Genomic DNA, 25888 nt, shown 5'->3' on the forward strand with positions numbered 1-25888 from the left:
GTGCATACACATCCATACATATTCTATACGGTGTGCAGTGTCTTGCCCATTGACACAACCACAGTTTGCACTGGTCACAGCCAACTACCAAGACTGTTAAGGCTGAAGTTAAGGTTTTATGAACAGTCCTTTTGAGATGATTCACACTGATGAGACCTATTCACAGGTGTTATTACAGAGCCATTTGAGGAACTGTGGAGTTTTATCATTAATCCATGAATATAAAGTTTGATTTTAAGGATATTTTTACCTGAAAGTCTATGATGATCTCTGCGATGCTGCCCAGGACAGTAATAAAATCAAAGATGTTCCAAGTGTCTTTAAAGTAGTTCTGTTCAAACACAGGGCACAATTTCAGCCATGTTAAAATTCAAGCAATATAGTATATATAGAATGATCTCTGTGTCTCACTAGAAAACCAAAGGCCAGGATTTTGAGCACACACTCCACAGAGAAGAGCACAGTGAAGGCAGTGTTTAAGTGCTTCAGGACAGCCTCATACGCAGGTGGAGCAGAGTAATACTGTAATAAAACATAACAGGTTAAAAGACTAACAGACTGTTACCTCACACTTTTTACTACATAGTGTATATTGCAAAAGCAAAAATTAAATCAGAGACATTGTTGGATGAGAGCCATTTAGAAACAACTACAACAATCAGGAAAAAGGTTTTATTGAAACTGTCAGTGAACAAAATCTACAAACTAGGTACTCGCTTTGGCGTTATGCTACAACATAAAAAAATGAGTAATAATAGTAAATTATTAAACATATAAACATAAGGGCATGCATTAAAATTAAGTAAAATAAAGTAGACTTTGATATACAAATACAAAACATACAGTATGTGACTCTTCCAGTAGTTTCTTTGTGATGGAATGAGGGTGGGGGACTAAGTGGGTGGGACTAACAGTTAATGCTCAAACATGCTTTTTTGAACTGTGAAATGTACAGGTGATGTGATTGGCCTTTCCCATCTGGTCCCTTGCAGACATAATCCAGCATTGTGAAAACTCCAACGTCTGCAGCTTGATGGAAGATTCCTCCAGACCCATAAATAGCACCTCAGTCTGCACACCTTTCATCCGTGGCACTATAAACGGAGCCATCCCTCTGGGGGCGGCAGCTGCAGTTAATGAGGTCATGCTAAATAGCAGCCCCTGGACTTTATAGATCAATATTTAATACAGGCTGAGTCACTACGCCTGTGTGAATGTCTGACGGACTGATCAAGTGGGTGAGAAAAGGCCACTGGAAACTTATGGTGATGAGAGAAGGATGGAAAAATGTCGGCTCAAAGGAAAAACTGAGAAAGCAAACATGAGCTTCAGACATGTTAGTCCCAGCACATGACACACGTGTGTTGATTGTTGGAAGTCATGCGTCCTCTGCTATTTTAATCCGACTGAGCAGTGTTTGTATAAAGTAAAAGAATCAATGTGAGCAAAACAAATCACATTCATATTTTACCTTCATCATGAGGACGATGGTGTTGAGAGCAATCATAGCCAGTACAGTGTACTCAAAAGATGGTGAAACCACAAAATGCCAAAGACGGTACTGGAAAGTGTGACGATTCTGGGGCATGTAACGGGTAAGGGGTTTGGCACTGATGGCAAAGTCAATGCAGGCTCTCTGTAGAAAAGAACACAGCTATTAATTATATTTGTATGATATACTTTTTTCCATGAGATCATATTTGTCTCACATTTGGCACAATTACAGTCACAAAACCAAACTAATCCAGATATTTTGTTCAAAGTGCTAAGTCTGCCTGTAATCTTTGCTTAACTAATCATCACACATATTGTTGGCTAATATGGATCCAGATTTCACTATTAAAAGCTTACTCAACAATATTTATTTTTGCACTGAGATCGATACGAAAATTGTTATTGTTCCTTTAGCTGTTTGCTTGTCCAAACTGATCATTGCTGTATTTTTACCTCATTCTTTTCCAGGGTGCACTCCTCCATCATCTTGTCCCCCTGCTCCTGGAAGGTGATGATGATGAGAGCCACAAAGATGTTGACAAAGAAGAACGGAAAGACAACAAAGTAGATGACGTAGAATATGGACATTTCCATTCTGTTGCTGTGACTGGGACCCCTGTCTTCCTCTGTCACATCCACTGAGTGTTGCAGCACCCTGGTAGAGCAGAGATGTAAAGCTTTGGCAGTTTTAAACAATTGTATAAACAAAATGACAACCAGTGACTTGTTTAATCTACACTGTATTTACCACTTCTTTGTACATCCAAGTATGGCACAAACATATTTTACTGATCTAATTTGATGGCAATCATACAAACCATGACCCATTTAAAGTATACTGTAGATAGTTACCATTTTGTAACAAGTACAGATGTCTAGATTAATCAGCGAATTGAAGGCCACAATTGTAAGAGTAAAAAAATTATATATCTACCCATTTCAGACACAAAATTATTTCTAGTGATGATCTATAATCTAAACATTTAACATATATCTAAAGTACTTCTTATGTGGCCTTGACACAATATACGCAATACTTTGTCATTAATAAAGTTTAATTTCAAAAAGTGGAAATTAATAGTTTCACTTTTTTTTGGCCATGGGATCAAAAATCAAAAAGGTTCTTCTCACAACAATTATTAAAAGAAAAATAATATCTGTTAACTGGACAAATAGGACAAGCTACGCTGAGACTCAAAACAAATATTGTTTACAGTTTCTGAGGGATTACACAGATATCTCACAACAATTGTAACTAAAATATTATATCCCCTTTAATAAGGGTTATACCAATAAACAGACCTTGAATTTAATGAGTAGTCACCAGTTTATCAAACACATGCATGTCTGTAGAGGGTGTATCATATTTTTGTATCAGACTCACTGAGGCCATCCCTCTCCAGTGGAAACAGTGAAGAGTGTGAGCAGAGCTGAGATCACGTTGTCATAGTGAAAATCATGTCTTCTCCAGTCTCTCTCCTTCACCTCCTTCTTATCTTTACCATAGTCAATGTAGTAACCCCTAGAAGATAAAAAGCACACATCGTTTTTAACAAGAGGGTGAAAATAATAATAAGAGATAGCACAACAACACTTACTGGCAGTCTTTTTCAATGGCCTTCGAACTGTCTGTGCAGTAAAAGAACTTTCCCTTGAAAAGCTGCACTGCGATCACAGCAAAGATGAACATAAAGAGCTTGTAGACAATTAAAATGTTAAAGACATTTTTTAGAGATGTCACCACACAATCGAAGACGGCCTGTGGGATAAGAGCATGGGAAAAATGCAGTTTACTTGTCAGTGTTTGATCATTTTAGGGTTAGATACATTAAATTATATATGGGAAAACAGGTGAGTCTGACTTTGAGCTTGGGCAGTCTCTTGATGGTCTTCAGTGGTCTGAGCACTCTCAGAACTCTCAGTGATTTGATGGTTTTAATGTCACGACCTTTGTTATTTCTGTTAACTCAAAATATTTCAAGTCAGGCATAGTGCAGGCATTGCTACATATCAAACAAATATATACAGTTTTTCCCCTCACTATTTTCAATTTGTTTTTATTTGACTTAATAAAAACAAATCAAAATAGCTTTTAATATAAAATGTCTAAACATAAACAGACCTGTAACCAGTGAAAAAAAAATCCTCTTTAAAGGTCCTATATTACACATAATGAACCCTTGTTGCTTTAAGCCATGTTAGAATGTTGTTACCTCCTCAAAAACAGACCCGGAGTTGTGTTTTGTTTTTTGTTCACACATGTTTGAGTAATTCTTTTTTATTAGGCTATCTACATCTGCAAGACTCAAAATGCTCTGTGATGGAAATTTAAGTATATTCATATTGTGAAGAAAATATTCTTATTATGCACTATGTCTTTAAATGCATTTGATCTGTGTCAGTCTGTCAGACTCAGACCAGGCATTAACAACTCCATCTCTATCCCATAGGAAACTCTGTGTTGTTCTACCTGTCTAAGTGTAAAAGTTCAGTATCTCATGAGCGTGAAACAAAAGTCACTCTGCTTTGAAATGTATGTAGCTTTGTCAATCTGGTATTAGGAGAGAGACTCAGAGAGACTTGGGACACTGGAAGGCTACCAGTCTGCTGCCTGGACAGGTCTGGGCCCTGTCCCAGCCCTTTGCTGTGACAAAGAATACATCTTTTTTGTATTTCATAACTCATCAGGCTTCACAAATGGATTATTATTCATAGTAATTTTTCCACACCAGCTCTGCCACATTGTGACGTCATGTGGTGGTAGTTTTCAAGTTAACAGGTACCTTTTATCTTTACTTCACTAGAGATGGGGAAATTCCAGGGCTGAAATTATCCAAATGATTCTAGGGACGGTGTATGGAGTTTAAAAACAGTGGAGCACTTCCTGTTTTACCACATGACATCACAAGGTGAAACAGAGTATTTTCCCTTTCAGAATAGTATTCTGCCTAAATATGAAGGGTTTGTGTGTTAAACATGTGATGCTTCTCTAAGGTTCATTACTAACTGTAAAGCAATGACACATCACTGTGAGTTGTATTCTCGAGTGAGATGGCCTGCCCTGGCCATTCAAAAGAGGAGTCATTGGTTCACTTTTATTGATAAGGCAATGCTTGGACTACTGCCGACCTACATCTGTTTCTTACTGTCACAGAGAAGGTCTGATTCTTGTTCTCTTCGTTCACAAGATCATGTGTTGCTCTCTATTCCATTTGCTCGCACTGAACTAGGCAAAAAGGCTTTTGTCCACTCTGCACCTTATGCATGGAATATGTTGCAGAAAGAGTTGATTTCCTTGAATGCTTTTAAATCTAAACTGAGAGGTCTCGAGGCTGACTCCACAACATGCACTTGTTTTTCATAATCTGTATGTCTTTTCCTGTTATCTTGTCTCTTTGTAATTATGTAACTGTAGTTTTTATTTGCTGCTGCCGCTTGGCCAGGACTCCCTTGAAAAAGAGGTTTTTTATATCAATGGGATTTTTTTTTTTTTTAATCTCCCCGAACCGCCACCTTAACGTGGTGGAGGGGTTTGAGCACCCGAATGATCCTGGGAGCTATGTTGTCGGGGGCTTCATGCCCCTGGAAGGGTCACCCATGGCAAACAGGTCCTGGGGGACGGGTCTGACTAAGAGCGGTTCAGAAGCCCTACATGAAGAGAAAAAGAACAAGGCCAGTTACGTCGCCCGGACTGGCGTTACCGGGGCCCCACCCTGGAGCCAGGCCTGGGGTGGGTGCTCGGCAGCGAGCGCCTGGTGGCCGGGACCTTCCCCACGGGGCCCGGTCGGGCCCAGCCCGAAGGAACGACGTGGGGCCGTGCTCCCGTGGACCCACCACCTGCGGGAGGAGCCATGCGGGGCGGGTGCAGAGAGATCCGGGCGGCAGTCGAAGGCGAGGACCTCGACGACCGGATCTCCGGACATGGAGACTAGCTCTGGGTACATGGAATGTCATCTCGCTGGGGGGGAAGGAGCCTGAGCTTGTGCGGGAGGTTGAGCGTTACTAGAGAGATATAGTCGGCCTCACCTCCACGCACAGCTTGGACTCTGGAACCCAACTTCTTGAGAGGGGTTGGACTCTCCATTTCTCTGGCGTTGCCCGCGGGGAGCGGCAGCGAGCTGGTGTGGGCTTGCTCATTGCCCCACAGCTCAGCCGCTGCGTGTTGGGGTTCACTCTGGTGAACGAGAGGGTCGCGTCTCTGCGCCTTCGGGTCGGGGACAGGTCTCTCACTGTTGTGTCGGCCTACGGGCCAAGCAGCAGTGCGGAGTACCCGGCCTTCTTGGAGTCCCTGGGAGGGGTACTAGACAGTGCACCAACCGGGGACTCCGTTGTTCTCCTGGGGGACTTCAACGCCCATGTGGGTAACGACAGTGAGATTTGGAGGGGCGTGATTGGGAGGAACGGCCTCCCCGATCTGAACCCGAGTGGTGTTTTGTTATTGGACTTCTGTGCTAGTCACAGTTTGTCCATAACAAACACCATGTTCGAGCACAAGGGTGTCCATCGGTGCACGTGGCACCAGGACACTCTAGGTCGGAGGTCAATGATCGACTTTGTTGTCGTGTCATCTGACCTCCGACCGCGTGTCTTGGACACTCGGGTGAAGAGAGGGGCTGAGCTGTCAACTGATCACCACCTGGTGGTGAGTTGGATCCGCTGGCAGAGGAGGAAGCCGGACAGACCTGGCAGGCCCAAGCGCATCGTGAGGGTCTGCTGGGAACGTCTGGCGGAGCCCTCTGTCAGGGGGGTCTTCAACTCCCACCTCCGGGAGAGCTTCTCCCTGATCCCGGGGGAGGTTGGAGACATGGACTCCGAGTGGGCCATGTTCTCCACCTCTATTGTCGATGCGGCTGCTCGTAGCTGTGGTCGTAAGGTCTGTGGTGCTTGTCGCGGCGGCAATCCCCGAACCCAGTGGTGGACACCGGAAGTAAGGGATGCCGTCAAGCTGAAGAAGGAGTCCTATCGAGCCTTGTTGGCTCGTGGGACTCCTGAGGCAGCTGATGAGTACCGGCGGGCCAAGCGTGCCGCGGCTCGGGCAGTCACAGAGGCAAAAACTCGGGGTTGGGAGGAGTTCGGGGAGGCCATGGAGGAGGACTATCGGACGGCCTCAAAGAGATTCTGGCAAACCGTCCGACGCCTCAGGAGGGGGAAGCAGTGCTTCACCAACACTGTTTACAGTGCGGGTGGAGAGCTGCTGACCTCGACTGGGGATGTTGTCGGGTGGTGGAAGGAATACTTTGAGGATCTCCTCAATCCCACTGTCACGTTTTCCGAGGAGGAAGCAGAAACTGGGGACCCAGAGGCGGACTCGTCCATCACCCTGGCTGAAGTCACTGAGGTGGTTGGCAAGCTCCTCGGTGGCAAGGCTCCGGGGGTGGACGAGATCCATCCTGAGTACCTCAAGTCTCTGGATGTTATGGGGCTGTCTTGGCTGACACGTCTCTGCAACATCGCGTGGCGGTCGGGGACAGTACCTGTGGAATGGCAGACCGGGGTGGTGGTCCCTCTGTATAAGAAGGGGGACCGGAGGGTGTGTTCCAATTATAGGGGAATCACACTCCTCAGCCTTCCCGGTAAGGTCTATTCCAGGGTACTGGAGAGGAGAATCTGACCGATAGTCGAACCTCGGATTCAGGAGGAGCAGTGTGGTTTTCGTCCCGGTCGTGGAACACTGGACCAGCTCTATACTCTCCATCGGGTCCTCGAGGGCTCATGGGAGTATGCCCAACCAGTCCACATGTGTTTTGTGGATCTGGAGAAGGCATTCGACCGTGTCCCTCGTGGTGTCCTTTGGGGGGTGCTCTGGGAGTATGGGGTCCGGGGCTCTTTGCTAAGGGCTGTCCGGTCCCTGTATGACCGGAGCAGGAGCTGTGTTTGCATTGCCAGCAGTAAGTCAGACCTGTTCCCGGTGCATGTTGGACTCCGCCAGGGCTGCCCTTTGTCACCGGTTCTGTTCATTATATTTATGGACAGAATTTCTAGGCGCAGCCAGGGGCCGGAGGGGGTCTGGTTTGGGAACCACAGGATTTCATCTCTGCTGTTTGCAGATGATGTTGTCCTGATGGCTTCTTCGAGCCAGGACCTGCAACAGGCACTGGGGCAGTTTGCAGCCGAGTGTGAAGCGGCTGGGATGAGAATCAGCTCCTCTAAATAAGAGGCCATGGTTCTCGACCGGAAAAAGGTGGTTTGCCCTCTCCGGGTGGGTGGTGAGTCTCTGCCCCAAGTGGAGGAGTTCAAGTATCTCGGGGTCTTGTTCACGAGTGAGGGAAGGATGGAGCGGGAGATTGACAGACGGATCGGTGCAGCGTCTGCAGTGATGCGGCCGCTGTATCGGTCCGTTGTGGTGAAGAAGGAACTGAGCCCAAAGGCGAAGCTCTCGATTTACCGGTCAATCTACGTTCCTGCCCTCACCTATGGTCATGAGCTCTGGGTAATGACCGAAAGGACAAGGTCGCGGATACAAGCGGCCGAAATGGGTTTCCTCCGCAGAGTGGCTGGGCGCACCCTTAGGGATAGGGTGAGGAGCTCGGTCACACGGGAGGAGCTCGGAGTAGAGCCGCTGCTCCTACACATTGAGAGGAACCAGTTGAGATGGCTCGGGCATCTGCTCAAGATGCCTCCTGGACGCCTCCCTAGGGAGGTGTTCTGGGCATGTCCCACCGGGAGGAGGCCCCGGGGAAGACCCAGGACACGCTGGAGGGACTATGTCTCTCGGCTGGCCTGGGAACGCCTTGGGGTCCCACCGGAGGAGCTGGAGGACGTGTCCGGGGTGAGGGAAGTCTGGGAGTCCCTGCTTAGACTGCTGCCCCCGCGACCCGGCCCCGGATAAGCGGAAGAAAATGGATGGATGGATAATCTCAATGGGACTTTCCTGGTTAAATAAAGGTTAAATAAAATAAATACAAAATGTGTGAATGAAACAAAACACAACTCCAGGCTCATTTTTGAAGAGGAAACAACATTATATCATAGATCAGAAAATAGTGTAATATGGGCCCTTTAAATTTCTTCCTCTATTTCATTAATAATTAAAAATGACTGAATCTTGGTCTCAATTAAAATGTGATTAATTTCACAGTATAAATTAGTGTACAGTGCAAGCATGTTAAAAAGACTTACCCCATCACATTTCTATAGTGCAGCCACAAAGCAGAATTACAGAAAAACATTAATATTTCAAAAGAGACTATACCATGGATGGAATATCTAAAATACTTACGTGAGTGCAAAAGCTACTAGAGCTCCAAAGACCACAATAAAGTCCAGGATGTTCCACAGGTCCCTGAAGTAGGAGCCATCGTGGAGGATCAAACCCTGGTCAATCATCTAAGCATGACACAAAACATTTTATGTCATAACATCACATTCACTCAGTTAATCGACAATCACTTCTATGGCTTACCTTGATAATCATCTCAAATGTAAAAACTCCAGTGAACACATAATCAAAATAGCGCAAGACCTAGAAAGTTACAACATAACAAAGTCAGCCCTGTTTGGTACATAAATCACAGCTGTCTTTTCTAATAACTCAAACTATTTGAAGTTTTCAGAATATTGTGAAATTTGTCTTCTCAAATCTCTATATTGTCTCAGATGATGGAGGATAGCAGGTAACAGATATAGTCCAGTGTCATTTTCTTTTATATTGCTTCATTTTACATAATAATTGAATGCTACCATCAGTAATTTTATTTTATTTTATTTTTTTGTTAGTAGATGGCAGATGTGAAACCTGTTTGTCCCTTCCTTCACTTTGCTTATGGTCTTCTTTTATCAGGACAAAGCTGGTATGCTGTCAGACAGCAGTAACATAGATAGCTTCTAGTGCTGATATGTGAGAATACAACAGAGCTTGTAGCTTTAAAGTAAACATTTTTGCACATTTGTTACCTTACCTACCTTGCAGATACCTAAAGCATTGGTAAGCAATAACTTGAATTAAGCTACACTTGTGACACCTTATATTCGTACCTTATTCCAGTCAGAAGTAGTATCCACTGGGTCCTCAGCTGCCAGGGCGATGCTGCTGGCGGCAATGACCAGTAAGATGGTCATTTCAAAATACCTGAAGTTTACTACATAGTGACAGGCTCGCCGCACCCTTAGCAAAAACAAATATTAGAGAGAGAAATAAACATAATTTACATGAGACCATGTATGAACTGAACTTGGCAAGATGTACTTTATTAGTAAATAATAAAATGTCACAGAACTGGAGTATTTAAAAGGACTCTATGAAACTTTCAGGGGCAGGGTCCACCTGTCTCCCCTGTCTCCATGGGGTTATTGTTTTACCTGGAAAATCCCCCTATCTCCATACAAAAGTTACAGGTCAGACATTTGGAGAGGTGTATTTTTTGGCAATAAAATAAAAACAAATGCAAGATAGTTTAATGCCACATTGTTAAATATTCCAGGCAAAGCATTAAATTCTCCATGGATAAAAGCAAGTGGCAGACCCTCCACCAGAAAGTGACATACAACACCTTTAATTATTATTATTGTACTTGTTCAGTACTGTACTTGTTAACTTACGGGTTCTCTGGTTTAAAGATGAACATACTGTTGGGGACAATAGTGTTGACAGGCTTTGTGTCCTCTGCCTCCTCATTGTCTGACTTGGAGGCTTCAGGATCCTTGTTTTTCACTGTGCAAAGTTGGATAAAGTGAAACTAGGGTCAGCTATACCATGGAGTGACAGAGATGGCTTGGCAAATCTAGAGAGATTTAGGACACCATGACTTTCAATGCTAACTCCAACTTTCAAGAGTGAAGACAAATTGAACTCAGTGGTGATAAACTGAAGCACTGAACTATGGGAACAGGCAACACAACGGCACGACTCACTGACTCCAAACCAGGAGTAATAGATAAGAAATGAAGCATGACTCTGCAAGTGCAAGGCCAATTTTTCATTACAAATTTATTCAGGGACCAATTTAATGTGTGAGTTAGAATAACCCCTGTGCTTTTTTGATTTTAACATTTAATAACTCCAGTAGCTGCTTTTGTTTACTGAAGTGTAGCAAAGCATCATAGTGAATAATGCGTAAGAAATCAAATTAAAAATGTTGCATTATTTATATGGCAAAAACAAAAAGACAGAGTTTTACTATACCTGAAATAGTTGAGAGCTCCATTGAGGCTGGTTCTTTACAAACATCTATTATGACATTGGAATTGTCCTGGCACAAATCTGTTGCAATACTTTCTTTCATTTCACTATCAACAGGTGGAGGCAGGTCAGACAGCTCTGTTGGATCTTCTGGCTTTTTGGCATCAGTGCTGTCGGCAAAATCTGGGTGCACATCCTCATTCTGTCTGTGAATACAAAAGCAGCTGTTTACAGAATGGTGTGGATTGAAGAGAATTTGCAAGAAATGTGTGACAGAGCTGATTAAAATAGCTATTTACTACAGTGGCCTTAAAGGTGCACCTTTCTTGTGGGGGATCCACCACCTACTTTTCTCCATGGAAACAAGATATTTTATTTGCCTGGACTACTCCGCAGTATAGCATTAAACTTATCTATGTATGTGTTATATGTTATCTTGTATTTTACAAGTTACAAGTTGTTGGGGTTTTTTTTGGCAAAATTCTTGAAAAAATGTGTTTACCAACAGCTTGTTAACTTTCTCTAGCTAAAAAACTCCTTTGATGTTTTCCAGTCAGGTTTTAGACTCCACCACAGCACTGAGACTGCTCTTATCAAGGTGACAAATGACACCCGCCTGAACACTGATCTGATCTGGTCTCAGTCTTGATCCTGTTAGATCTGAGTGCAGATTTTGACACTATCAATCATGAAATCCTCTTACAGAGACTAGAGGACTGGGTGGGCATCTCTGGTATGGCACTAAATTGGTTCAAGTCCTCACTAAAAGACAATGTGTACTTTATTGAAATTGGAAACTATGTCTCAGATCACATGCCCCAGGGGTCAATCCTAGGACCCCTTTTGCTCAATCTCTACATGCTGCAATTAGGCCAGTTAGTGCACAGTAATAATGTGTCCTACCACAACTATCTCACTGTCTCACTGGCAGCAGGTAAATGTGGACCAGCCACTGCATCCAAAAATCAGGACAAGATAGAAGTCATAGTCTTTGGCCCACAGAAACAAAGAAAAAGTGTCACAAGTTACCTCCAGTCTTTCTCTCTAAAACCTTTAAGTCAGGCTAGAAATCTAGGCATAATAATGAACTCAAACTTGAGCTTTAACAGCCACATCAAATCAATAAGATATGCAGCTTTTTAACAAAATATTGCAAAAAATCTAAGGTATATTGTCTAAACCAGATTTGGAGAGACTTATGTGTTTGTCTCCAGTAGGTTAGACTATTGTAATGGCCTGCTCACTGGCCTGTCCAAACGGACATTAAGACAAACGCAGTATTGTACATCCAGAATGTTGCAGCTTGGGTCCTGACTAGAACCAGGAAGTCCTGTGCTCAGGTCTCTGCACTTGTTTCCTGTGGCTCAGAGAATAGATTTTAAAGTAGCTCTGCTTGTGTACAAGTCTCTCCATGGCCTAGCACCAAAGAACATCTCTGATATCTTAATGCCGTGTGAACCATCTCGCACTCTGAGGGCCTCAGAGTCAGGACTAAACATGGGGGAATCAGCAGTTCAGCTTTATGATGCTAAAACCTGAAACAGTCTTCCTGAAGATGTGAGACAGGCCTCTACTTAGACAATGTTTAAATTCAGGCTCAAAACGGTTCTGTTTAGCTGTGCATACGACTGAAAGGTTTTTATTCTAAACTCTTCTCTTTTAATGTTAATTTCCTGATGATTATTTGTGATTATGTATGTTTTTATTTTTTTTTGTATTGTAATTTTAATGTCTTTCTTATTCTGTAAAGCACTTTGAATTACTTTGTGTACGAATTGTGCTATATAAATAAACTGCTGTGTCTTTAAAATGTGAATTCAGGGTTGCCTCTCTACAGATCTTTTTTTTTTTTAATCAAGGTTTATTTATTTAAAAGTTATTTCGTAACATAAGAAATCTTTGAAACACTCTAAGCAAAACAATAACATCTCCATAAAGACAAGCGGACCCTGTACCAGAAAAGTTATTACAGTACACAGTGCACCTTTAAAACATGATTCACAAAACATTACTAATACCTCGAGTTTGACATACAGTACATACAAACAGCTTTAGAGATTATTGTACCTGTCCTCAGTGTGGCCAATATCTCCTTCCCTCTTCTCTGTCCCATTCTCCTCAGCTCTCTCCTCTCTCCTCTCCTCACTTTCCACACAGTCATTGTTTTTGTGTCCAGGCGACAATCCCAGTCTGTCGGCCATTGACCGGTCACAGCGATGGGGCGACCTCCTCCCCCTGTATCTCCCCAGCCCTCTCATCTCTGGAGTCAGTACGTCCAAGTTATCTGGAGGCCGGAATTTTTTTACTGGCTTGTGTTGCCTCTCCCCATTTAACCTGCTCTTTCTTTCATGCACAGAGCTGTTCATCATTCCATTCTCTGGTACAAGCTCGGATTTGGGGGGCTCTGGTAAAGTCATAGATACTTCTGGGACAATCTGTGGGTCTGGGGTGCTAGTGGCCAGGGGCTCTACAGAAGGACCCCCTGCTAAGTCTTTGCTCTTAACAGGAGAAGCTAAGGGGTCGTTTGGGCATTTGATGCTTGATGGAGGTGTATTTTGCGTTACTTTTCGTTGCAGGGACAGTGGATGCCCATGTTGGCTTTGTGCAGGGCCGTCCCGCTCCTCACTGGGGTTGTTGTACAGGATTTCCCTGCTGGACATTTGACGATGTCTCCGGAGCTGGCTGGTCCTCTGCTCCCATACAGACATGGTCATCCTCTTCCTCCTCTCTCTCCTGGACATGAAAGAGTTAGAGGGGTTGAGTTTGGGGCGGCCCTCCCTGATGCTGCCCTGGGCCTCTTCCAGGGAGTATGTTGGGTGGCTGCGGTGGATAGCTCTCTTTCTGTACAGGTAGGGCCGCCTTCTCCGGCTCCCCCTGTGGAGAGAGAGAGAAAAATATGTTAGAACATCTAATAGAGAATGTATATGCTCATTCTGAGAGAGGAACTAGATGAAGAAAATGCAGTTTGAAAAACTTAACTATAAAGAACCATATTTAAGCAATGAAAATAATTACAGAGGTAGATTTTGTTTTGTAAGAGCAAATAGTTAGCATGTGTTATGTGATGACTCAGGGGACAACCGTGAAAAAAGATTTGCAGAAAAAACAATCTGTGAAAGCAGGGGCACAAAATGAATTAAGATTTGAGTTTGTGGAAAGACACGAGCATGAACTGAATATTTTGCAAAATGAGTAGGGTCCCAGTTTAAGATAACTGAGCAAATGGTGAGAGACAGAGAAAGCTTAACGACAGAGTTACTTACTGGAGCGTGAACTCTTGTGTGGTCCGTGTTATCAATGAGCGATTTGTTGAAAACAAGACATTAGTGCTTTTGGGAGCAGAGACAAAACAGACCAGGAGACACACACCAAAAAGTCCTTCCAAATCTACAACAACGATTTACATAATGTCATGGCAACAGCTCACACGCTCCAAATAGTGGCTAAAATATATTTTTGAGAGACTTTTGAACATGTTTGCATTCGTGTTTGGTGTGTGTCTCCTAAGGACCAAGCACACTGACAAACAAGATGGTAGTAAAGACACATTAAAACAACCCACACATATAAATCCTATCATCACATTGATAAAACAAGTCTGAGTACAATGTGACACAAGTAGAGGACAGATATGTGAGAAATATCAGCAAACAATACTGAAAAACCCTTAACACGAAGAGCACTCAGGGATGCAGCGCTGACACCACACCTCCAAGCACACATTAGCATTCTTAGGATCATGCCAATGCAAAACAGCTGGAAATGCTCACAAATATATATTTTGATATATTAAGATGCTGTTTGGTTTTGGTAAATGGAAGAAAAACTGGAAAACATTGCTGGTTAAATATATTATACAGTTACATTACACAGTATATACAGTTTAACAATTCAGATTTTCTTCCTTTCCAGAGTTGATGTAACATCATTGCATGCCTCCAACATGCTGCATCCTTTTGTGTGAGAGAAGAAAACCAAAAGTCAAAGTGCACTAATGCAGATGAAAACCCGCATGACCCATGACATTCAGCTCATCTGTGTGGACTCCCCAAAGCATAACCTCATCACATCAATCTATTGGGTGCATTTAATATGTTTTTAGTCATTTACCAATGACAATGCCTGAAAGCCAAAATCAGAGCGAATGATACATACATGATGCCATGATAGTGGAGGAATCTTCCACATGCAGACAACAGCAGACATTAGGGTTCACTCATGTGCATGCACATGCTCGTCCCTGTCTGATCAATACCAAACTAAAGAATAACTGTTTCTCATAAGCAGTGAGCTTGATTTTGGACAAACTAGTAAACTGTATAATAACCTCTGTTTTATGTATTATAATTGTTAGAGTCATAGAAGAATGTCAGGGCTGTCTAGTCTCCAAGACGACGATGCGTCCGTTTTCAACCCCTGAAACATGTAACCATGGAGACACAGACCATAATGTGGACTACATCACTGCTCTAATCAGGAATCAAGGCATGTCTAACATGCAGTAGAAATTAAGTCAAAGCCTTCTTTAAAAAAGAAATTATAATGAAAAAACATTTCAGGCAGCCCCATGCAATACTTACTCTGAAGACATGAAAGAGGACAGAGGGCCAACTTCCTTTGCTTTTTGAAGAGCGTGTTTTTGGTTAAAGGCTGCCTCTGCTTCTTCTTCATCCTGAACAAATAAAGAGCATAAACACGTTTTCTATAGAGAAAGCTTCTTTCATGGTATTTTTGAAGCAGGATCTCGCATTGCTTAATTCATCACCTTGGTAAGTTCTTGGGCATTAGCAAGGTTGTCCACAGCAATGGCCAAAAAGACATTGAGCAGCGTATCTAATCACACTAAAGTTAGGGAGAAAATCAAGTATTCCTTTATATTCAATCAGAGATTTACTATTTATACTTAATCACCCCATCTCTAAGTATTCTGTATTGTTCTACCAGACTTAAAGCAAGAAAGACTTCAATTCAGAAGGCCTTAACAAAATGTACCACATTTATTTATTCATTACTAATCTACTTGTTCTTTTTTCTATAGCTGATACTGAAGATACTATGGGCCTTTATTATATACTACATTATTTACTTTTACTTGTGAAAAAAGTAACATGCAGGTGCAATGTTTGTCTATATGCACTGTTGTGTTTTCAAAGCCTTTTAGTAGTAGCAGCAAGTAGTAGCAGTAGTCCTCTGCACCTTTTAGACAGGCGAATAAAAAGAATACAGTTTCCAAAGAGTGTGAGCACAATGAAGTAGATGGAGGACCACATGCCCGACTTCACTCCCCCTTGAGAGCGAATGCCATTGTACATCACCTCGTTCCAGTCCTCTCCAGTCAGGATCTGAGGAAACAAAAATACAATTTAACTGCAATACTGATGTTATAACATTATTTACAATTCAATTCAATTTTACCACCATCACAAAGCAAGATAGTCCCAGTAAATGATTAAAAGGCCTGAGCTGCAACAAATAAATGGCAAAATGAACCAATAATTAGACAGAGAAGCTATGTATTCATCCCTCTGCAGCTCAAATCTTCAGCATTACATAAAAATGGCCAAAATCTTCCCACTATTGAAAAGAAAATGTACATGTGATAAATATTGAGCCCCAAAATATATTGTTCCAGCTTTTTCATATTGAAGTCGATATTGTAATTATCATGACAGGCCTGTATACAACACATTTAAAAACAACTTCAGCTGCCCAAAGTACTTCAAACAAAAAGTCAACAAAAACAAATATACAGATAAGATACATAGGAAAAGAACTATAACAACAATTGAATGTGTGAATAAAACCATCTACCTGAAATACAGTCATAATGGCAGCAGGAAAAGTATCAAAGTTAGTTGGTGTGTAGTCTTCAAAGATGAACCTGGAAGAGAGTCAATCAGACTTTTTATGAGGCTGTGTCTGGCTTTAATTGACGCAAAAGCTGGAGAAAAGTGTTTATAAATGTGAGCACCACTGTGTGAGAGACATAAGAAGACCATAATGCACTCACTCCAGACAAGTGCTCTCTGTTTTTTTAACAAAGAAAGCTTCTACTTGTTTAGTCAAAGGAGCACACATTGTAATCCTGACTTTTCTATGTTGAATTTAAATGTGCTTTACCTGCCACCAAAGAGCTGCATCCCAAGAAGAGCAAATACGACAATAAAAAGAAAGAGAAGGAAGATGAGGGAGATGATGGACTTCATAGAATTCATTAGAGACACAACCAGATTCCGCAGAGAGGCCCAGTATCTGCAAACACAAAGGATTTCTGTTATTTGAAGACACAACAAAACTACTTCAAAGCCACGAGACTCTCAAAAGAAAATCCTAGTACTTAGTGATCTTGAAAATCCTGAGCAGACGAAGTGCGCGCAGGACACTGATGCCAAAGGAGGTGCCAGGCCTAAAGAAACCCCACAGAACCTCAAAGATACTGCCAACTATCACCTACGGAGTAATTACAGAGGGCAAAGATAAAATGTGATTACTGAAGAAAGACACTGAAGTACATGTTATTACGTGGTACTCACACTGCAATCAAAGCAGTTGAAGGAAGAGTGAAAGTAGAGTCGAGGCCCCAAACTGTACATCTTCAGGAACATCTCAGTGAGAAAAAGGGCAAGAAACAGGAACTCTGCATAGTCTACAAACAGAGAGTTATGCATGAGAGTGTAAATAGATTAATACACCATGAAAAACACTGTACTTACAGAGAAAGTCAGACAGCCAAAGCGGCTGATTGTGATGGACAATAGCCACACACAGTGTATTGAGAGCCACTAATCCCAACACTGTCCAGTAAAATGTGTGCGTTTTCACAATGCGGCGAATGGAGATGCGTAAGAGACGCTCTTTTCTGCGGAAATATGCTGCTGGACCTCGCTTTGAGCTCCGGATGCTTCCTCTCGTCACAGGCAGGGCTAGAAGTGACAAGTATCTGAGCTTCAATAACAGTGTTTTGTATTCTGAACAGTGCCTAAGACTGTCCACTTACTCATAGAGGACATGTCCCCGTACTGTTCGTCTCCCATCTGCCCGTGATGTCCTATGTCCATGCCTCTTTTCTTGATAGTGGTGGCTCTCTTCAGCACTGCAGACACAGCAGGTTGAGTTTTCACAGAGTAATGGTGTGTGAAATCAGCAGGTACATGCTGTAAAGGTAATCACAGAGCTGACTTCTGGGCAAGTTGACCGAGCAACACGTCTTATTCTCCCTTGTACTGTCAAATCTGTGCTAAACCACTACTGTTAGCTCATCCATATATCACCATTGCCCATTAAAAGCCTTGTGCATGACCACCCTTCATTTTATTAGTATGTTCAGGCAGTATGGGTTATTGTGTTAAAAAATATAATGATAAAACAAATTATGTAAATGGAGTGATGGCCTGCCGCATGCTAATGAGCCTCCACTTCTGGCTGAAAGAGAAAGTTAACCAACTTTGATTGAAATGACAAATGATAATTTAGTGCAAAATTAATTAATTAGATCACTGAAAGATATTTTCTCTTTACAAAATGCAGTTTCCTCCAGAGCATATCATGGGGGTCCATGCAATGTGTGAGGGAACAGGCAGTGCAGTGCACACAAGTCAAATTGGGCAGGATGAGTGTGTGCCCTTGTGCAAGGTCTTATGGTCTTACTTCCCATTATATTTTCATCAGCGCTCCAACCACAGCATTATTTCCTGCTTCTAAAAATGACAAATGGTCAATATTGGCTGAGGATTGTTTGCAATATATCTCTAATCAAACAGACACGTGTTTGTATAGCAGTCTTGTCCAACTACTCTACACACATTACATAATGCATGTAAGAACCAAATGTTTGTGAAGTTTACTTAAGCTGTGAAAACAACCAGAACTACAGGTACAATAATCTTGAATAGGCAGCCACAAGCTGTAATCAGAATCATTGTTACACTTATAAATAGAGCTCACGACTGACATCTCAATCAGCAACTGAGCTGCTTTTCTGTGTCTTATGTGCAAAAATAGCAATATAATCAATATAACTAACGATCAAAAATTCCGTGACTTGATCAACATAAATCTATAACACACTAAAGTCCCAGTTTGCCGCTGTGCACCCACTCATGCACCCATAGACCCCCCTCACACTTAGGTGGTCAGAGATGGAAAGTGCTTTCAAACTTCTCCAGGTCTAATGCTGTGTATGCTGGTGCAGGTGGAGAATGAGGGTGAAGTGAGTACACAGAGAAGCAGAGACGGTCCTCACCGTAGGTACCACCTGTACTCCACTCTGGGAGCCTCCTGAGAGCTGCCAATCAGTCCACATTTAATAAAAGCCTGCTATTTCAGCAAGTACAGGTCAGTATGAGTAAAGAGGGTCAGCACGGCCACTTATCTGACAGCAGGGCGCCACTCTACTGGCTGATGTAACACTATTACTAGAGACACTCTCCTAACAGCACCTTATTGATATTATGTTTAAACTCAGGGGAAGTGTAAACATTTAACATTTTAATGCAGCATATTATTGATGTAAAACACATACTTATTCGAAAAACAAAATATATTTTGATGATAATAATTTCAATTGAATAAATACTTCCCTTTATGTGCTCTCTATAACACTACATCAACACTACAGCTCTAATTTGAGTATTTGGTACTGACTTACCATCAAGGGCAGAAGGTCCTGGATTCTTATTTTCTTCAGCGAGCATAACCTCCTCTACAAAACCGAAAACAGGCTATTGAGATTTGTATTATATGTGTTTCATTTCAGTGACAACAACCCTCAGACAATGGGCCTAAAGTCAAGATAGGAAAGATTAGGCCTAATGCTTTAAGTCAAATATCGATTTTCCTTTTCTTATCAGTGGCCAAATGTGTTGGTTGATGGAGAGTGAAGCCACCTGCTCTGTCGATCCAGGCTCTGTAACCGTTTAGCTCCCTCTCAATCTGCTGCTGCCGCCTCAGCTTCATGAAGGCGCGCCGGTTCTCCACTCTCTCCCTCTCTTTGGCAAATTCCCTGCAGAGGCAAAATAAATCAAAACATATTTTAATTCATCCTCAGACAGTGGGTACATTTACATAGCCATTAAAAAGCATTCATACATTTATTTTTAATTGAGTTACACAGTTACATAAAATTATTAAAATAAAAAGTAAATTAAAATAATAAAAATAAAAACAAAACATTTTCAAATAAAATCAGATCACTAGAGTAATTTGATAACCCAGTAATTAGATAATATTTTTGGTTTGCACATGCACAGAATAAATCAGATCATCAAAAACACGTGGTGACACGTGTCAGTTAAAGATTTATAGAGAAACTGTTGTATTTTGTAGACAAAGTACAATGCATTTTAAAATAAAATTCAATCTATAACCTTTTTCTTTTGCTATTTGTCTTTGCCACATTAGTTTGCATTAATTTATCCTTTTTTTGCATTATTCTTTTTGTCAAAACCTACATGGTGTGAACAATCAAAGAGAAATCAGATTACTCACATGATGGAACTGTTTACATGACATTTCAATAATCGGATAACTCCAGAAATCAGATAATGATCCGATGTCTGGTGTGCAAACATAGCCAGTGTTATTCTTTGTGTGAGACTAAAAATACTTCACTCACTCTGGTACTGTGATAATGACTTCCCCAGTGTTCCCCAATTAACCTTTCTGTACAACTAATTAACTTGTTATAGATTTTGACACTTGTGAAATGTATCATGACTTACAGCTCGTGGAAGCCAAATTACACTGTGTTATTATGACCGAAGCCCCAGTTGGACTGAAAAGTACTTCAAATCTTGGGATCCTTTGCTTTAGTGAACAGTAAGAGAGTGGTTGGCATGCCTTTGTGCGTCACTTTATGTGTTTGCAATCAGTAAGCCCAAAGCAGCACGGTACTGGACCATTTCCCTATGAATGATATTTTCTACTCAGGGTGTGTGGAAAACTAGAGTATAAATAGAATATCTGTGTGCTGCCAAAATGCAATCCTCAAGAGTCCAGCAATATGGGGTATTTCATTAATTATTAAGTATAATTATATTTTATAGTATTTCTTTTTTTGCCCACAAATAAGTGAACCTACCCAGAGAGGACTCCCAATACCAGGTTGAGTACAAAGAAGGAGCCGATGATGATCAGTGGGATGAAGTAGAGCCAGTTCCAGCTTGGGCCCAAAGCATCATCTGTCTGAAATGTAAAAAGTAATAAATAGAAATAAAAAAAATAGGTTTCAGATAGATATTTTGTGTAACAGAACAGATATTTGGTCATGATTTGAGTTGAGGCTCAATTTATCACTGTTCCTTTGTAAAACACCATACCATAAAACATAAAGTGTTAGTACAGTTTAACATATACTATTTCTATTACTGCTGTCTAATACTATAAGAGCGAATAAGAGAATAGCTTTTTAACAATCTTCACTTGTGTCCAAAGAAGAGGCTCAAGATAAATAAATAATTAAAGGCCCAGTACCCATTTTTTCCAAGTGTCTGAGCAAAATTTGTCTTGCCCCAGTACAGACATATTGTATAAGCAGCTCTTAATTTAAAATATGCCCGCTGTGTGCTGTCCAATAATCAGGAAGTGCACGTTGTCATGTTAGTTGTTGTTAGCTTGACCATGATGGCAAACTCCACTCTGATCTCTGAAAGTTGTAAAAATCACTTCCCTATAAAATAAATGTAATAATTAGGGCGCTCGTAATACATAACGTAACTGAGGTGTAACTTTAGATCCCTGCAAACTGTTTAAAATGAACTAGTGCTGTTTTTCAAGTTTTTAAGACAGCACAAATCAGGTACAGTGCCTTTAAGTTTTGAATATGAAAGCATCTATATCAGTTTATTGTGACACTTAGAAGTTATTATGCTTTAAATGTAATATCAAAATATCCATACGTTATATAGCACAGCCGTCCAGCCCTCCATGGTGATGCACTGGAAGACTGTTAGCACGGCGAACAGGATGTTGTCAAACTGGGTGATTCCATCATTAGGGCCGATCCAGTTTTTGCTACAGTTGTATTTGGCAGGACACTGACGAACTCCACAAGGGAAGTCAATCTCAGATGAGTCAACTGTCTCGTTCTCTGCACAAATTGAGAAGAGATGTTGAATTAAACTTGAGTAATTTGTGGGGATTTCAATCAGATTTTAACGGCTAAATGCACCTGCTCTGTTAGTGTGTGATGGGAATAGCTCGGAGGTTAATGACAGCTATGAATGTACAATGAGGCGTTGAGGCACATTGTTGTTTTTAATTATACAGGACGGCGCCGGTTTGATGGAGTCTCCAGGTGCCGCTGGGTGAATCAAAGCAGGTGTGTATATGTTGAATTGTCCTGATAACTATAAAGCTGTGTAAGGTTGTGTAAGGTTGTGTTTTCAGCAAATCCTGGACAAAGAGATAAGTTGAATGGAGACAACCACACAAAACTCATAGTCAAGAAGAAGTATCAGTTAGTACGAAAATGTGTACACGTGGGACACAACACAATTTTGATATTATTTCATTTTTAAACAATAATGCCATTTTCGACTCAAAATAATACTATATGATTAAAGGGCCTTAATTACGTTATTTTCTAATCTATGTTATACTGTTGTTTCCTCATCAAAAACATACCTAGAGTTTTGTTTTGTTTAAGTCACATATTTAGCCTCAATTTTTCTCTCAAATGGCAAACACTCTGTTCCACCTTGTGATGTCATGTGGTAATACAGGAAGTGCTCTGCTGTGTTTTTAAACTCCATACATCTTCACTAGGATCATTTGGATGCTTTCAGTCCCAGAATTGCCAGTATCTATTGGGCTAAAGGTAAAAGGTAGTTCTTAATTTGACAACTACCACTACATGACATCACAAGGTGGAATAGAGCATTTTGGTCTCTGGAGATATAGACCATAGACTATATATAAATGGATATAGATAACCTGATAACCGAATTTTGGTCTTAAAATGTTCGTATTAACCCATTCTACATAATATTGATGTTTTTATTTTGCTATTTTGCCCATGAATCAAGATATGAACATTTATAACAGACAAGTCAGGCACTCTGTTTACCTGAAGTTGCTCCCGCTAGCATTAGGTTTGATTGACAGGTCCCACCCCCTGCTGACAGTGTGGGGTATTACCTTCAACAGCCTCACTCCAGACTGGCTCTTTGGTTGCTATGACACTCATGGTCGAAATTCCAAATATGGGACTTGGCTCCGAATTTGCCTCTATAATTACTGGCCTTGATAATGTTCATTTGGAACCGAATGCTATGGGTGACGTCGCACTCCCTTACCCCACTTCTTTATACAGTCTATGATGTAAACAGACTAATAAACCAGGATTACTCAAACATGTGTGAATGAAACAGAACACAACTCTGGGTCTGTTTTTTGATGAGGTAACAACATTTTAAAATGACTTAAACCTCAGAAGGTTCCATTTTGTATAATATAAAAAAGGTCCACCTTGATCCTATTTACGTATTCTTTTCCCATATCTGCTTTTGATAGTAATCCATTACTATCTGGATAAGTCAGGGAATGCAGCTTTATGCATTATCAGTACTACAGACAGAACAAACACTTTGGTTTCAAGACTTTATAATGTAGACATTTTGTAATCCGTATAATTGGATAACTGGCACATTTTTTGAATAATGCAAAAAGGTAATACTGTAAAGAGTGTTTGTACCTTGTATTCCAGGGTCTGGTGTGCAAGTAGAGTGTAGTTTTCCGCTGTAAAACTCCAGTCCGATGATGGCAAACATTAAAATGGCAAAAAACAGCAACAGTCCAATCTGCAGCAGTGGAATCATGGCCTTCATTATAGACTTCAGGACTATCTGTAAACCTACAAGAACACCACACTGTGCATGAATGAATAGTTAAAACAATCTCCAACCCAGATAAATATAATGAATGCATATTTACTGGGGATGCCTGACACCAGTTTGAGAGGTCGGAGGACGCGCACGGCCCTCAACGTCCGAAGATCTACAGAAATGTTCATATATGCTCCGGTGGCAGCGAGGATCCTGCACAAAAATGAACGCAGGGAAAATTAACATATGCAGGAGATATGACATACGTAAACATGATTCTAACTGTTACTGATTTCAGCCCTGGAATTACCAATTCTTACTGAACTGAAGGTAAAAGGTAGTTGTTAACTTGAAAACTACCACTAGATGACATCACAAGGTGGTATGGAGCATTTTGACCTCTGCAGATATAGACCATTGACTATATATATAAATGGCCATAGCTAACCTGCTGTTCCAAATCAGCACAGGCTAAAACTTACTCTAAATTGTAAAATAGTTATAATTACAATAATAGAACACCTTCATTTTGTTATATGAATGTTTAAACTGCCAGAATAATGTGTTATTGCTTATAAAGTGTCCCTACATTTTGTGTGACATAGGTAGAGGTATCAGTTTTGGAACTTACCACTACGTCCTCTATTTTTGTACTTTTTTCCTTTACTTTTTTCTACAAACTACCACTTAACTGTAAAAATATGATAAAAAATACTATCCCACCAAACCAAATAATAATTAGAAAACACGAAAACCTGTACTATCCAGTGATGAGATGTTTGGTTATTTTAGGATATACGTTCTAATCAGGAAGAGAAAGATGTCTTTGGGAGTTTTGGCTGTGTGGGAGGATGGCTGTGACAACTGCTATTTAGAAGGCAGCAGAGTCTCCATCAGAGGCAGCAGCCGCTCTCCCTCAGGCCTGTGAGATGAGACGCTAGAACTCCAGTGATCATTTGTGCTCAAAGCTCACATCTTATATGACTTATATTTAAAGCAGTTCCACACTTTCTTTGTTGTGTTTTGTTCACTTTTCCCCCATTGTTTGTAGAGTAGTGTCAAGTTACCAAAATTTTTAACTCTAATATTTAGAAAAGAGGTGGGAGATATATTCAAAAATGTGTTAGAGGTATGCAGAATTAGAATATCAAGTTTATCTCTATAATAAAGCTATTAAAATTTAAGACAATAGAGCTGACTATAAATAAACTGAACAGAAATGTTTACTCTAATCTTCTTGACATGGATTTAAAGTGATATTTCAGCCCTTTTCTACTTAATTTTAAGTCCAATACTTACTAATAATGTAATACTTAATGTAATACCAAGACATTTACAGGCAGGTTTTAACAGATTCCTGATGACTTGTTAAAATTTTGTCTGAATAATGGAATATTGTTATTGAGATAATAAAAAAAATGTAGATAAATAATTTTTGAAAAGAAATAATATTACTGATGAATTTTAGTAAATATCCGCACCCTTATACTCAAAAGCTCATTTCAATATTGCATTTTTTTTTAACCCAAAACAATAGTAGTTTCTTTAAAAATAACCATGTGCCCTTATAATGGTTCTAAATCAGATCAAGGCCATTCTAAAATTATTCAGGAAATGTCCAAATTTGTCCCATTTCTGAGATTTTCTTCAGTATCAATACTTGTTCAAATGAGTATCTATTTTGATATAAAGGTAAATGATGTTATCTTGAGACTTGGGAGCAGGACTACATCTCTTAAATGCCTCTTCCTGTTCCTACCTTATTCATACGACTAGCCTCTTTCCTCTCCGTCTCCTTTTAACAGGCTTAATAAAATCATTTTCCATATTCTGAGGTTGTGGTCACTGCTAGTGAATCTAGTTTTGTCATCAATGTTTTGACACCCCTTGGTGAAAAATTACGGGATTACTTTGTAATGTCAAGTAGATTATAGCTTATAGCACTATATGTTGTTGTACTCACAGCCAAAGTAGCTGCTAAAAAGCACAACAAAATGTCTAAAAAATGCAAAAAAAAAAAAACAACCCAAAAAACCAAATGCTTGGTTGATTTGTGAAAATTGTTGTGTCAGGACTCATATCTACTGTGAATATAGAGTGTTCAGTGCTTATGTCGTTTGATTTAATTAACAATGGAAGAGGCAGAGAAAGACAGAAATAGTTCCCTGTTTTTCTCACAGATAGGATCTTTACACCTCTAACTATTCTGTCCATCTTCTTGTGTTTTCCCATTTCCCGTTTTCACCTCGGCACTATTCATTCTCGATGGATTCTTATCGCCTTATCACATCCTTCTTTTAGTCCCTGTTGCCTCCTGTACCCAGTCACCCTCTGCAGTTGTTCAGTTGTTATGGCGACTGTAAAATGGTGTCTATGTTTGGTGCGTGACCAGGCGGTGTCAGAGGTCTGGTTATTATACATTATATTTGTTGTTGAATAAGTTAGTGCTTTTATA

General features: G+C 40.8%; 1 protein-coding gene across 2 annotated transcripts in view; it reads right to left on the minus strand.

Annotated features, from left to right (window-relative positions):
- Window positions 1-25888, minus strand: part of LOC117369811 (voltage-dependent R-type calcium channel subunit alpha-1E) — a 40471-nt gene that overhangs the window by 4964 nt on the left and 9619 nt on the right. Inside the window, exons 3-30 of one of the 2 annotated variants that reach the window (XM_055221502.1) lie at window positions 23543-23646; window positions 23304-23462; window positions 21508-21698; window positions 20691-20794; window positions 19498-19613; window positions 19260-19313; window positions 17610-17705; window positions 17326-17535; window positions 17146-17258; window positions 16950-17062; window positions 16733-16864; window positions 16424-16493; window positions 15837-15954; window positions 15378-15445; window positions 15193-15284; window positions 12680-13345; window positions 10616-10818; window positions 10033-10144; window positions 9469-9598; window positions 8897-8956; window positions 8714-8820; window positions 3357-3453; window positions 3093-3253; window positions 2879-3016; window positions 1948-2149; window positions 1472-1636; window positions 412-522; window positions 251-331 (exon numbers count right to left, since the gene is read on the minus strand). In XM_055221502.1, the coding sequence (XP_055077477.1) occupies window positions 251-331; window positions 412-522; window positions 1472-1636; window positions 1948-2149; window positions 2879-3016; window positions 3093-3253; window positions 3357-3453; window positions 8714-8820; window positions 8897-8956; window positions 9469-9598; window positions 10033-10144; window positions 10616-10818; window positions 12680-13345; window positions 15193-15284; window positions 15378-15445; window positions 15837-15954; window positions 16424-16493; window positions 16733-16864; window positions 16950-17062; window positions 17146-17258; window positions 17326-17535; window positions 17610-17705; window positions 19260-19313; window positions 19498-19613; window positions 20691-20794; window positions 21508-21698; window positions 23304-23462; window positions 23543-23646 (3973 nt within the window). Of the gene's footprint in view, window positions 1-250; window positions 332-411; window positions 523-1471; window positions 1637-1947; window positions 2150-2878; window positions 3017-3092; window positions 3254-3356; window positions 3454-8713; window positions 8821-8896; window positions 8957-9468; window positions 9599-10032; window positions 10145-10615; window positions 10819-12679; window positions 13487-15192; window positions 15285-15377; window positions 15446-15836; window positions 15955-16423; window positions 16494-16732; window positions 16865-16949; window positions 17063-17145; window positions 17259-17325; window positions 17536-17609; window positions 17706-19259; window positions 19314-19497; window positions 19614-20690; window positions 20795-21507; window positions 21699-23303; window positions 23463-23542; window positions 23647-25888 lie in introns of both variants that reach the window. The other variant, XM_055221501.1, reaches the window with a different exon arrangement.

The sequence above is a fragment of the Periophthalmus magnuspinnatus genome, chromosome 4, assembly GCF_009829125.3.
Source record: "Periophthalmus magnuspinnatus isolate fPerMag1 chromosome 4, fPerMag1.2.pri, whole genome shotgun sequence".
NCBI classification, from domain to species: domain Eukaryota; kingdom Metazoa; phylum Chordata; class Actinopteri; order Gobiiformes; family Gobiidae; genus Periophthalmus; species Periophthalmus magnuspinnatus.